Source organism: Stegodyphus dumicola, chromosome X1 (genome assembly GCF_044657685.1).
Source record: "Stegodyphus dumicola isolate Sdum_Otavi_A_Nest chromosome X1, ASM4465768v1".
In the NCBI taxonomy this organism is placed as follows: domain Eukaryota; kingdom Metazoa; phylum Arthropoda; class Arachnida; order Araneae; family Eresidae; genus Stegodyphus; species Stegodyphus dumicola.
The window spans coordinates 226,215,047-226,229,489 of NC_140780.1; the positions used below are offsets into that span (position 1 = coordinate 226,215,047).

A 14,443-nucleotide genomic window follows, 5' to 3' on the forward strand; every position below is an offset into this window, starting at 1 on the left:
GATTCCAAAGTGAGACTGCTGATTTTCCCACGTGCAAATGCTGCAGGAGTGCAGAAATGTCAACTTTTCCTAGTCAGAAAAGATGCATTGCTTGAGGTAAAGGCGTGAAGATTTTCCCTGTTATCTGTGGTTTAAATAAACGAGCATGGAGGACAACAAAAATCATTTCATACATCTTTGGCAACATAGAAATTGGTTGGCTTACATAACAGAAAAACTATTCTGATTGTAGACAAATGTTTGGCTCATTGTGAACCTAAAGTTTTAGTAAAAGATAACATCTCCGTCTCATTCTTTCCGTCACATCCATCATTCAGCCAATGGATATAAAAGTGCTGAGCATGCTGTATTTCAAATATAAAGTAACTTTAAAATCTATATTTTCTGAACAGTGGCAAGACTATTCAAGAAGTTTTGAAATATTTTAATATAAAATCTGCTGTTTTAAAAAGCATTGTAGAGTCAAGGAAGGATGTTTCTTCAGATATTATAAAAAGTACTTGGCATAATTTATGGCCAACTACCATGAGTGGTGTAAGTAGAGTTCATGCCCCTTATGCCAAAACATATTTCTGGGCTCCACACCTCATGATTTACAGCGCTCCAGAAAAAAAAAAAAAAAAAGAGGGGATTAATGGCTTTTCACTGATGATGAATTTGGTGGGAGCTGAATTAATTATTAAGCAACGTAATCACATGCTTATGGGATACCAAGGTGGAAAACACATTATAGAATTATTTGTAAGAAAAAAATTATGATGTGTTCTTCCTTCTCTTTTCTGTTTATCTAATTTTAAGTCTACAAAGAGTGAAAACTGAAGCCTCATTCCTGTCATCACTTGATTTTTAATCCAACTTTGCTGCTTTGAGGGATCAGATTTTTTATGAGATTTTTCTTTCATCGAGAATATATTAGGGAGAAATAAATAATCTCTAGAGAATAAAGCATGCCATGTAAAAAGCAGAATCAAAAGGGGGGAGATTTTTCTTTCGTCAGGAATATATCAGGGACAAATAAGTAATCTCTAAATAAAAGAAGAATGCCATGCAAAATACAGAATTAAGAGGAAACATGCAAAATATTAAAAGTTAAAGAAAGAAGAATTACATTAGCAGATTTTACGTAAAATTTTATTTTGAATTTTATATGAAATTTGCACAAATCTAAGGTTTCTTTGTTCTAATTATTATTATTTACTATATTTAAGAAACCAGAAATGACTGGTTAAGTTACAGATTAATAGACAGGCTGACAGTAATATGTAAACATGCTAGAAAGAAATTATATAAATTTTGCTCCATAATTTATTTAGCTCAAAAATATGAATTACTCAGAAATTTACAAAAATAAATTAATAAAATAAAAATAAACATAAGCCCTTCTTCAATGTATAAAATGTATTGTCTAACCTTAAAACAAAGATTTATATTGGAAAATTCATAAACAAATTTTTCAACAACGTATAATTTAGAAGATTAATTTTTATGTTTAATTTTTGCATAATTTGGTTCATGTATAGAGCAGCATTTCATTTTATTTAATATTTACCTGAAAAATCGTTTTTTATTTTTAAATTGGATTATAAGAGAGAATTTCCTTGATATGTATGAAAATAAGTTGAATTAGTTTAATTAAAATTGAATATTTCTTTGGATTAAATTAGATTTAATTGCATTCAGGCATGTGAGACAGATGAAACCTGATCAGATCTGATAATTGTTGGTGATTTTATAGAGCTGGTCTAATTCCCTTTGAAAGTTTGTATTTTCCATGAAATCAGCCATAAATACTTACTAAAAATTATTTTGTTATGTTTTCTGCAAGTTTTATTGATTGGATTTCAAACTATATTGATTACGTACTAGTTTTATAATTCCAGTCATCTTTTATCAGTATATATTACAATAGCTTCTTTTTTCTTTTTGTTTCCAGGGGATAATCTCTATTAATAATTAATTTTTTTATAAACGACATATTTACAATAGTTGTCCCGTCCCTGTTCATTTAATTCCTCTGTGTCCTTAAATTTTTTTCTTTCCATCGGCTCTAATTTTGTTAGCAAATAAGGAAATACTTTGGTTGACTAATGTTGTAAGGTATTTTCTCCTCATTAATCCATGCCCTCATGGTGTAATTGGAAAGGTTGTTCGACTACCATTGGGATGTCTGGAGTTCAAATCCTAATGAGGACATTGTTTGTTTTTCATATTGCCTGCTTCTACAAACCTAACAACTCTGCAGTGTGATTAATAAAAATGATGATAAAAGTTACTATATATAAATATTAAAAATCCTGATTTATTAAAATTTGTGTCTTGCTAGTTTCATTTCTGCAAAATCATTTATTAATTTCCTGGATATCCCCATTTTTTCAAGCATCTGAACTTTAGTGCATAGTAGTGAAAAGCTTGAGTGAAATTAAATGTATAGCAAATTAAAACTAAACTTTTTATGCATTTTGAGTGACTAAGACCTTTGAATATCTTGTTTAAGATCATTTAATCCAGGTTCGATCCCAACCAGACAGGCTTCCTGCATGGTTCTTTTTTGTGATTTCTTCATGTGTAACTTGAATATGAGTCAGTCTCCCTTAGAAAGTCTTCCATGCTGGCATTGCTTCCCTTTGGAAGGTAGCCCTAATGTGCTTTGCCAGATTCAAATGAACTAACTTTTTATGCATTTCTTGTTCAACTCATTTTACAGACCATTAGTTGAATAGTTTCAAAGCAACCAATGGCTGAGTAAGTCTAGACTGGATTACTTATTAAACACACAAAAGCTATTTGCCTAAGGGAGAAATGTTTTTGTTTATTACTTTCTAAGGGAAACTGGCTTGTATCCACATTACATGTGAGGAAAACATGAAAGCTTCCAAGAAGCGAGCCCGTTCTGTACATATTTAGTGCTGATGAAGAAAAATTGCTAAAATTCTTAATTGCATCCTGCGTTTGTTTCCCCAAGAACAGAAAGATTTGAGTACTTTCATATTTGTTCTAATATGAAGTAAATGTTCCTTAAGAAATTTCAGGTATTTTACATGTGAAAGCAGGCTTTGAAGCAGGTTTTTGAGTTTTATCATGAGATATGGAAAGAGAAGTTTATTTTTTACTGGTTTACTGCATAACAAAGAGTGCTTGAAAAAGGTTTTTGCAGAATAGTTTCTAGATCTAATATTATTGTTTCTAGATTCAGTTATAAAAATTTTAAAAATATTGCCAATTTTGTAGATCAATAGTGATTGAGAGGACTATGTTAAGTAATGAAATATAACATTTTATATAGCCTTTGTTGAGTAAAATATGTATCTAATAAAATACAGTATATTTTTCAATTAATTAAATTAAAAGTTTTGTACCCTTACTGCAAATTTGCAAAGTTAGAGCATTTCTTTGTGAATTACTCACTTTGTAGATTGTAGTGCTGATTTAGAATACAAAGACTAAAGAATTCTTTGGCTTACGTTGATTAAAAAAGTTCTTTATTTGCGGGCAAAATAAAATACATGTGTGAAATCAGTTGATTTTCAAGGAGCAATGGAAGTTGGTGTTCTGAAAAGAAAGAACCTTTGTAAAAATGCTTTCTCAGAATTCTAGCTGAAAATGCTATCCCTTTTCATAATGGGCAATGAAATGCAATTCGACTCTTGCAGGCTGTCACATTTAAAACAGAACTGCTTCCAGTTACTTCCATTGATTCAAACTGTAATAGCTCCTTGTTGTTTGTATTTCCTAAAACATTTAGGCCTTCAAACATTATGTAGACAGCACATTTCTGTATTTTCCTTGCCTCAGGAAAATTCCAATGCTAGAATAATCTCATGCGATAATAACGGTGCATCATTATCTGTACAAGCTTCTGTAAAAAAGTGTAGAATTTTAAGAGGGGTATGAATGTAGTCTTTTTTTTATGCTTTTAAATTATATACAGCTCTAGTTATGATAAGAACTTATTATTTTTGTATTATTCGTCATATTGCAAATTTGTATTAAATATGTATTATCACCAGAAAATCTTAGTTAATGCTATTTATCATTTGATATCTAAAAACCAAGGGCATTAAAAATGCATGTACGTAAGAATTTCAGTTATCTTGTGAAATATACGCTCTTCCTTGATATGCTTCAGTACAGTATTATTATGTCTGAAAAGTTTTTAAATTCTAAAAAGGCTTAACATTCACTAAAGCTAATTAAACAAAATGTAAGATTCAGAAATAATTAAGCTGCCAGGTTTTGATTTAACAAGAAATTGTTAGAATATATGCAGAAGTTCTCAAATAGAGTAGTTAAAATGGAAGTTATTTAACTGTTTGGAGATGCTTTTAATTTAGGAATCTCGATACTGATTGAATTTTGATTGATTTTACTTTGGGATTACTTTCAAGAAAATTCATGAGACTTTGATTTTTGAAAGTTTTGTGATCATAATATGAAATGAAATGAAATAAGTTTCCATTTTATCTGTAGAACTTTCATTTCTCTGTGAGAACATATGTCAGTATAATTTTTAATTAATTAAAAAGAACTAAACTTTGATTTCAGATTAACATTAACTATGCAGTCAGTTACATATTAAATGAAATTTCTGAATATTCATGAATATTACCCAAACTAAAGGAGCTACTTCTAGTTCCTTCTTAGCTATGCAACATATGCAAAACTATTAAAGCTATTAAAATGTTACGTAAACATGAATTTGGTTTTTAAAAAATATCTTCGTAGATCTATTCATTTTTAAGGAAAACCTACAATTTTTATCTAAATTGTTGATTGTTGAACCTTTAATTTTTCTCTAGTTTCTTGGAAGGAATATCTGTATATCTTACTTATAAGACAGGCATGCTGGAAATATTTCAATCAATATTCATTGTAACAAATATTCCATAAAACCCATAGTTGATACCTGTGTCGACTATTCCAGTACAGAAAGCCCTTAATGGCATATTGAAGCAATTTTTGTTATAACGGCCACACATTATAACGTTCTTTTCTTGCTGATGTGAAAGGTTGTTATAACAAGTATCATTGGCATTAAAATTATAGAAATATATTTTCCTCGCTTGTTAATCATCTTATAGTGAATAAGATTTCATGATTATTTAAAAATTACATTTACTGTTAGGCAAATAACTTAGATAATTTTCTTAAATATATTTTAATATGTAAACTGTGCATTATAAAATATCCTTAATCAGCTATTCTGGTAATTGGGGGGAAAACAGCTCAAAATCAACTAATTGGTTATTTTAATAATTAGATTTTTAAGTAAAAAGAGACAGGATTTAAAATGTTTTATTTATTTATTTTTTAATGTTATTCATGTTTATACTACACAAAAGTAACATAAATAATTTTGTGTTAGCTGCCTTTATCAAAGGCTTGACTCCAAAAAATCTGAAATTTGACTATTAATTTCACAATAAGCCTAAAAATCAAATTATTGTTGGTGCAGAATCAGTAATAGCTTTCATTATTAAACTCTTAAAAGCGTTCAGGTCACAGGGAATGAGAGTAATAATATGCAACTTGCTTTTAACTTGAATTTACTTTCAATTGAAAATTGTGCAGCTTCGTTTTCAGGCAATTAGTGATGCTACCCATCTGGAACTGCCCAATAACATAGCTGGAAGGAAGGTTAAGGTTAAACTGCTAAAGTGAAAGAAGCCTGAAGTACCCCATATTTTCCCTGTCTATAACTACTCAAATTTTTGATTTTATTTCCTTAAAAATATGATATGTATATATATGTTTCTATTGAAGCAAAAGTAACCAGTCCTTCTTATTTTCCTTCTAAATTAAAACTTTAAACATAGTAAACTTAATTCAGTAAAACATCTAAGGGCTTTCTAAGGCCTTGGGCCCATATGTGGCTGCATTGCTTGCATATCCTTAGTTATGCAACTAGTGACCATATTTCAGGGTGATCTTGATAGCCACAAATTTGAAAGTTTTCAAAAGCAAAATTTTCGAATTGGTGAAATTTGCAGAAATGTGGAGAAGTGACAATAAATGAAGATTGAAATAACAGAAGTTTGGGTGGTTATGACAATTACCCAATTATCAATCAACTAATAGATGGCAAAATCCGTAGTGTGCTTTTAAATCCAGAAATTATCTCTACCAATAATGAAGAAAGTGACAAAGTTGGTGTTGAAAATTAAGATTTCAATTGGCAATTCAGTCAGAATCCCCAACATGGCAATACAGGATTTGAACAGTGGAACAAGAAACTGAACAAGAAATTATGTCTGTCAGTAAAATTAAACAGAATGTGTTAGCACAAATAATGAAACATCTTAAACAACTTGCCCCCCCCAAAAAAAACTTTAAAGAATTATTATTATTTTTTTTTTTTTAATTTTTATTTATTTATTCGCAAATTTTGATTCTCATAAAATTATAAATCCTTCATTATTTCTTAAACAACTGTTTTATATTTTTAATTTTATAATTTCTACATGTCATCTTACTGGATTTAAGCCCTAAGTCTGGAAATTTCCAAAATCTTGAATCACTGAAGTTCTAGTGATTCTGTATCTTGGTCTTTGTATTGTACAGAATAATGTATCATGATAAAAATTGACACAATAATAAAATTGGATTTTGTGTTACACACTGTTTGATTGTATAGTGTATATGCAATAACTCCAAAATGCATACTGTGCATATGTGTTCACTGTTTGTTCATTTGCAACTAGCTAATATAACAACTAAAAATTTTTTCATTTATTTTATGAAGTAGAACTTAATGAGCATAAACACAATAAATATCATATAAGAGTTTGACAAAATACCAAATATGAACTATCAACCTAAGTCAAGATTAAAAAAAAAAAAAGTAAAGCAGGGGGGGAAAAAAACGCTTAATATAATTTAATGCAATGTTTAATTCTTGCAAAACCAAATGCAGACATTGGTATGAATTAAGAGAAAAAAGTTTTAAGAACTGCATTTATGTGTATTAAGAAGTGAAAGTAGGAGGAGAAAACAGAAATGATCATGAATTAAAAAAAAAAAAAAAAGAATTGTTAATGCCTTGTGTGAGAGAAATCAACATAATTTTTTCAGGAAGAATAAAAAGTTGGAGAAAATCATGATCAGCATATGACAGAAACAAAAGTGAAGACAATCACAATGCATCAAAAATCTCCAAACTTATGATACATCTGTGTGGTAATACATTTTGCTTCCATTGTGCAATTCATAATTAAAAGCAAAGTGCAATTAAACATATGTTTAGTAAATTCAGTTAAAGTAACTGACACAGAAGCTAGAAGGGAAAATGTTCTTTTTATGAGAATATATTTTTTATAAAACAGCAAACTATGAAAAATTCAAAGAGAATGGTAGCTGTACAGTAATAAGAGTAAATTAATTTAGCGTTATATATATACTACAATATTTCGCGTGTAGGCTATTTTTTCACCCTTAAATGTTATTATTTAAAAAAAATACTGCGTTGAACTATTTCTTGGAGCCACAGCTCCTGGTAACTTTTTGGCGAGCTCACTGCAATATTTCTTCTTATTATTTCATAATTTTTGCAGCATAATGTGCAAAAATTTTTAAGACCAAATAGGTCTTACAGCACAATACTTATTAGCTTTTCAATTTCAATTATATATATATATATATATATATATAAACTCTTATTTCTATTTAGACATGTTTTAGTCTGCAGTGATTGGTAAAAGTGAAACTTGAACATCATAAATGCTCAGTTGACTGCAAGAACTCTGTAACAACCTTCATACTTAATAAGTCTATGCAAAATCTCATTGATAAAAGCATTAAAACTCATTATTTGGGAAAATACTGGAGAACGTTGTTTCAAAAAGTGATCACAATTATCAAATTTTTAGAAAAATATCCGTTTTCATTTTGTGACAGTAATAAATATTTTCTGTTAAGAAATGGTAATAATAGAAACTTATTTAGCATTGGAGTTTCTAACTGAACTTATTTAGCATCTCCTGTAGAAAAATATGACCCAAAAAGGAAAGGAATTGTAAGTTATTTATCATCGACAATATGTGATGAATTAATTCACATTATTAATGAAAAAAATTAGCATTTTTAAAACTGAACTTAAGAATCAAACTGCTGTGCCGTAATTGTTGATTCCACATGTGGCATGAGGGTATAATCCATTTGATCAACTTAGTATTCATTATAATGTGCAGTTTGTTAGATAATGGTCAAGTTATGGAGTATTTTTTTGGCATCATACCTATTTGTACTCTGTAGCCAAAAAATCCATACATAATGATAATAGAATGTTTAAAATTTACTTAATTGTGCCTTTAACCTGGCAGAAGGTGCGGACCCAACACTGACGTTGGAGATCGTGCAGGGTGACTGGGTCACCCCAATCAGTTTCATTAGGAAAATGTGTTATAAATGTTATAAAAAACCATTTGATTATAAACAATAATTGCAATATTCCATTGAGAAACTATACTTAACTTATTTCAATATTTAAGAAAAAATTCCATTCAAAATAATTACATACCTAATCAGGGATCAGAAACTGACATACACTTCTGGCAAACATAGGAAGAATGAATTTTACATGAAAAATTACCATATATTTTGCAAGAAATTGTAATTTTATTGTCTTTGGACCTTGGACACATAGCACATCAGCCTTTGTCGAGTTTTGGTTTCTCTGATGGGCGTTCTTCTGATCCACGAGAAGTTGCATTATTGATGCTTTCACGTAGCACTTTAGAAAGTATTGGCATATTTTTTCTTATCTCTATGTGGGGCTGTATAAGAGATATAGCCAAATTTTTTAGGAATTTCCTCCTATTTCAATATTGTAAGGGAGGGGTCTTTGTTGACAATAATGCAACTCGGGCATTTATTGCAGCGACGTTCAACACATAATAAAAAACAACCATCGGCCATCTGTTGATTTTTCGAGCTATCGAATATAATGATGACATTTCATCAACTTTGTCTACACCACCTTTTGTTGCATTATAAAATTGAATTATTTCTGGTTTCTTGGTTCATTAATAGCATCATCGCGATGCATTGTAGATAACAAAACTACACATTTTGATTTTTTAGGCATATACGATACTAGTGTCACATTCTTTTGGAACCCAAATATAGAAGAATGAACTTTCCTAGCTTTTGTTTGGACGAACTCATTGGGAATTTCAGCCTTTTTTCTGTTCAGGCTTCCTACAATAGTTAGCCTATTTGACAAACATTCTTTAGCTAGAGGATAACTCGTATACCAATTATCCATTGTTACGTTTCTGCCTGATCCAAACAAAGGGGTGCACAGGAGTTTTGTAATTTCAAATGGTGAATTTTCAATTCTAAAGGGACCTTCCGGTGTTGTCCTGCATAAATCTCCATGTTATAGCTGTAAAATGTTCTTGAATCTACTAAAGCAAATATTTTTATTCCATATTTCGCTGGTTTGCTAGGTATATATTGACGAAAGGAACACCGGCCTCGAAATTTCTCTAATTTTTCGTCGATAGTAACATATTCACCAATAATGTATATCTTTTGGCAATTTTCGTTGAAATCGGCAAAAAATACTCTCACAGCCACCAGTTTGTCCAATTTTTTGCAAGCTTCACGATTGGTAACATTGTCTAACCATAAAGACCTGAGAAGAAAATTAAATCTTTTATATGACATTGCGTTCTGAAAAATTTCAATGCGTGATCCATCAGTAGCCCACAAATCTTGCTTGTGATGTGACAATTTATGCAAGCCACACAGATATAAAAGCATGAAAAGTGCTCTAATTTCCACATTATTTGTCGTTTTGGCATCTCGATCTCTGGTGTAATTTACTGATATTTTTTCAATATAATTATTTGTACACTCTACAATTAATCGTATCATTTTAGCATTGAAAAACAATTCCCAACTTTCTAGAGGCTCCGTTATATCGCGTGCTGTTCCTTTTAATCCTGGTAAATGAGTTATTATATTTTGAGAAGACGTTTTCAATTTTTATTTGGTTTTCCTTTCTGCCAAACTGTGTTATTTTTGTTAATAAAAATACTTTTTACTAAATCAGGATTTCTGTCGTCTTCATCATTCTGCTCAAATTCACTTTTGCTATCGTGAGAACTGTATATTTCTTCATCAGATTCATTTTCACTATCTTGATCAATTTCTTCTTCAGAAGACACAACTTCATCTAATAGAGTTCTCAAACGTTCCATCTCTTTTTCATATTCGGTAAATTTACATTTGTAAGCCATTATTTATCAAATAATCGAACAGACCAACAATGGAAACACTCGAGAGCACGAAGCTAAACTGCTGCTAATGAAAAATTTCGAAGCAGTAACGGTCGCACGGGGTGACTGAGTCACCCCATTCCCTCATTGATTCCAAGAAATGATTGCTTCTCTCGCAGAAAAGAAAAATAAGCAAAAATAACAATACACATTCCAAGAGGAGTGTCAGACAGGAGGATACTAGAAGGATGATTCATTATCATGAAATATTTCCGGTCAGGATTGTTGATTTTTGACGCATGGGGTGACTCTGTGCCCTGTGCGACTTCTCCCGTGTTAAATAGTCTAAAAGGAGAAAGGTTTTTAAAGTGAGTTAAAAAAACTGTTTAAGAAATTCAGTGGAATGAAAGAGGGCAAGTTCTTTAGCAAAGCATTGCTGTTAAATATCCTATAATTGTTAAATTGCAAATATATCATTGCTTATTTTTCTAAAATGAAAATAAAAAAAATATAAATATTAATTTTTAACTGCTTGCCTGATTATCGTGTGTTTGTATATATTGCAATTAATTATTATCCCGAGAAAACTTGGGCGAAGCACAATTTGTCAGTATGATTTGTTTTATCATGGTTTTACTCGGCCTGGAGGAAATGAAAGGAAATATTCGGCTTTTATTGGCAGTTTGCCAAATTTTGTTGGTTTCACGGTACTTTTGGTGGGACTGGTCATGTGTTTTCCCTGTCGTCTAGTATACATTGGTTTGTGGATTAGTAACGTATAAAGAATGATAGTTGCGTTGAAAAAAGTAAAATAATGGCAATGATGCAAGATAGCGAAAGCGATGATTTTTCAGATAGTGATTATAACCTCAAGGCATTTTCCAGATGTTATTCCTGCTACTGGAAAAAAATCAAATCCAATGAGACAGTGCCTCTGTGCTCCCGTAAGATAGATTCCAGAGGTAAGCCAGTAAGAAAGGAGACCAGATACCAGTGTATAGAATGTCAGATATCACTTTGTGTTGTCTCTTGTTTCAAAAACTATCATACACTAAATATTTATTTTTTTTTTTTATTTGCCTGAGATAACTCTGGATAGTAAACTAATATTAAAACTCAATGCTTTTACACTCATAAAAAATTAAAAAATTCAACTTAAAACCTATATATTTTGTTTCGTTTTGTTTTCTTGTATTTAATAATAAAATAATAAAAAAAAAAATGGGATGATTTTTTGCAATTTTTTCAAAAAAATTTGTAAGGGAAGCGGATAAATGCTGATGAGTGACCATAGTTCATATATTTATATAGTTTTAGTTATATCACAGATATTATACAGCTGCTGCGTTAGTATCTGTTTTATGTATCAGAAATAAAAATGTTATGTGAGCTGATTTAAAATATCTTTAAAAAGCAGTTTATATAAATGCAGTCGCAATTAAAATTTAGTTTAGGGCTCAAAGGTCCCGAAATTTGAAATTTAGTATCTCGAAGAATTTTTGTTGTTTAGAATTTTAACTCATGAACCCCCATATATATATATATATATATATATATATATATATATATATATTACACTACCCAACATTGAAAATGCAACACCATGAAGGCATGTCCAGTAAGTGATGAAACTCGGCAAAGCGATACATAAAGCAACACATCTAAGTACAGAGTTAATGAGACTACGGATGTTGTCCTGAGGAATGACTTTCTGTCAACCAATTGCCACAGTTTGTCTGCTGAATCCGGCAGTGGGAGGCTCTGCAAATGACGTCCAATCACATCCGAAATGTGTGCGATTGGTGAAAGATCAGAAGAGAATGCTGGCCAGGGAAGCAGCTGAACAGCTTGCAGAGCACGTTGGTTGATGCGTGCTGTATGTGGTCGGGCATTCTCCTGCTGATAAAGGGCACTATGCATTCCCTGAAGGGGAGTGTCACTGGCTGAAGCACATCATCCATGTATCATTGGGCCATCATAGTGCCCTGAATATGAACTAGAGGTAACCTGAAATCATACGCAATTGCGCTCCAAACCATGATGCCGCATCGTCGCGTGGTGGGGTGTTCCACAATGGCTGCAGATTAGACTTGTCTGTACGTTCACGCCACACTTATACGCGGAGACTATAATTGGAGAAAGAGAAGCGTGACTCATCTGAAAACATGACCCTGAGCCATTTCATTGTCCACATTGCTCATGCCTTGCATCATTGCAGATGTTGGCGTTTATGATGTGTGGTCAATGATAGTCTTCTTAACAGATGCCAGGAGGGCAGGCCACTAGCCACCAATCGATGGCGAATGGTTCTTGTCTTGAGCATGCTGTGGAATGGCTTGCGGATGCATCGCCACTTGTCAGCAGATGCGTCGATCTATGCATGGTGATGCCACTGTGGGTGCACTGTGATCTATGCACCCTTTGACTTTCCACATTTCCTTGTTCCAACCCTCCATTACCACATCTGGTGCTCTATGGATGCATCCAGGTGTGTGTCAGCTGAGATTTGCTGTATGGACCAACCTGCCCTTCTCAGTCCGATCATGCCCCTCGTAAAATCATCTGTCTGCTGGAACTTCCTCCATTGAAGACAGTCTGGAATTCTCTGCTATTACATGCATCCTCTGAGACAAGAACACATTTTGTGTGATGATTTCCCTAGCAGTAATAACGGCATGAAAAACTGAACATTCTGCTAGTTTCTTCCTTTATATCTCCCTCTTTGTGCATTGGAGAGCTGTTCATTTCACATCATTTGCATAACTCAGTGATGTGTGTCTACTGTGAAATTCATATAAGTTTTCGGTCACTCCCTCTTTGTGTTGCATTTTCAATGTCGGGTAGTATATATGAGATGTAGTTTAGTGGTTTTCAGTTATTGTACGTTACACTTTAGTCGTGATCAAAGTGGTAATAGATGTGATGCACAGTGCAAATGTCATACATAATAGTTGTCATGAGCACTTAGATGAACCATAAAGTACTTATATAAGCACAATATATCTTTATTGTTTGACAATTACACTCTTCAAACATCATATTGAGTAACAGAACATAATGGGGGCAATCTGGTCATCAAAATTTTTAAATATGCATAATTTACCGAAGCAGCAGTAGGTGAGGAAAACGTAATGAGTACTAACTGCTGTCATGTTTATAAACCAGAAAATCTGTTTTAATCCTGAGCAGCAGACCTAAAGATTTTGCAGTGCAGAGAAATTGTAGGGAAAGTGTGACATGACATGCTTCAGAGTGATGGAAAAGGGTGCAAAGCATATCATTGAAGCAGGGATGTGTTTAATTAAAATTTATGAATTTGTATGTTTATTAGTGATTTTGTTTCATATTTTACTATATTTAAGGTATCAGTGTAAAAGTTTGCTAAATATAACTATAGTAAACAGCTGAACTTATAAAAAGTGAAGTTTTAAAATTCTTACAAAATTTGTTTCTTCAATTAAAAAATGCCAAAATATGAATATTTGGCTCGTTTAAAATATTTCTGTAATTGAGAGTGTATGTGTGCAACTAATAATTTTGAAAATAAGGGCCTTATGAGAACATAAATAGATGCAGTATTTATTGGAAGAATATTTGAATGTTTTCCATATGCTTGTGCTTACATAATGTAATATGTAACTTTTTTCCCCCCTTCAAAGCATAGTAAACTTCAAAAATGAAATTTTTCTTGTTAGGAAATTATGCAAATATCTGATACAACATCTGTGAGCCATCCAACAAGAAATTATATAGATTTAATACTAGATAAGGTAAGTAATTGATCTTAATTTTAGGATTTCATTTTTTGCTTTTGCCTCTTTGTCTCTCCCACAGTGTATATTAGGCTAAAGTAAATGAAATATTCGCTTTTATTTAGAATTTATGTGTACCTTCTAAGCTAAAGTAGGATATTCAAAGGATAGGAATTTTGGATGTCAAAACATTGCTATATAACTCACATACATGCTGTACTTAACAATTTTTTTGTTGGCTCACTATTGCTGAGCTATTTGAAGATGAAACATGTGGAAATCCTTATATATATATAAAAGAATAAAAACAAAATAAAAAGCACATTAAAACCTAATCCATTTGCATGCTGAAAGCAGGAACAATAGGTGGTAATTATGAAAAATAAATTTATATGCATAATACATTTAAAATTCATCCCGTATTCAAATCAGAATGAATATATGAAAAAAAAAAAAAAAAAAAAAAAAAAAAGC

At 31.5% G+C, this 14,443-nt stretch overlaps 1 protein-coding gene across 2 annotated transcripts in view; it reads left to right on the plus strand.

Moving 5' to 3' along the window:
- Positions 1-14,443, plus strand: part of LOC118194692 (G protein-coupled receptor-associated protein LMBRD2) — a 128,548-nt gene that overhangs the window by 36,178 nt on the left and 77,927 nt on the right. For both annotated transcript variants that reach the window (XM_035365864.2, XM_035365865.2), the window contains exon 7: positions 13,913-13,987. In XM_035365864.2, the coding sequence (XP_035221755.1) occupies positions 13,913-13,987 (75 nt within the window). The remainder of the gene's footprint in view (positions 1-13,912; positions 13,988-14,443) is intronic.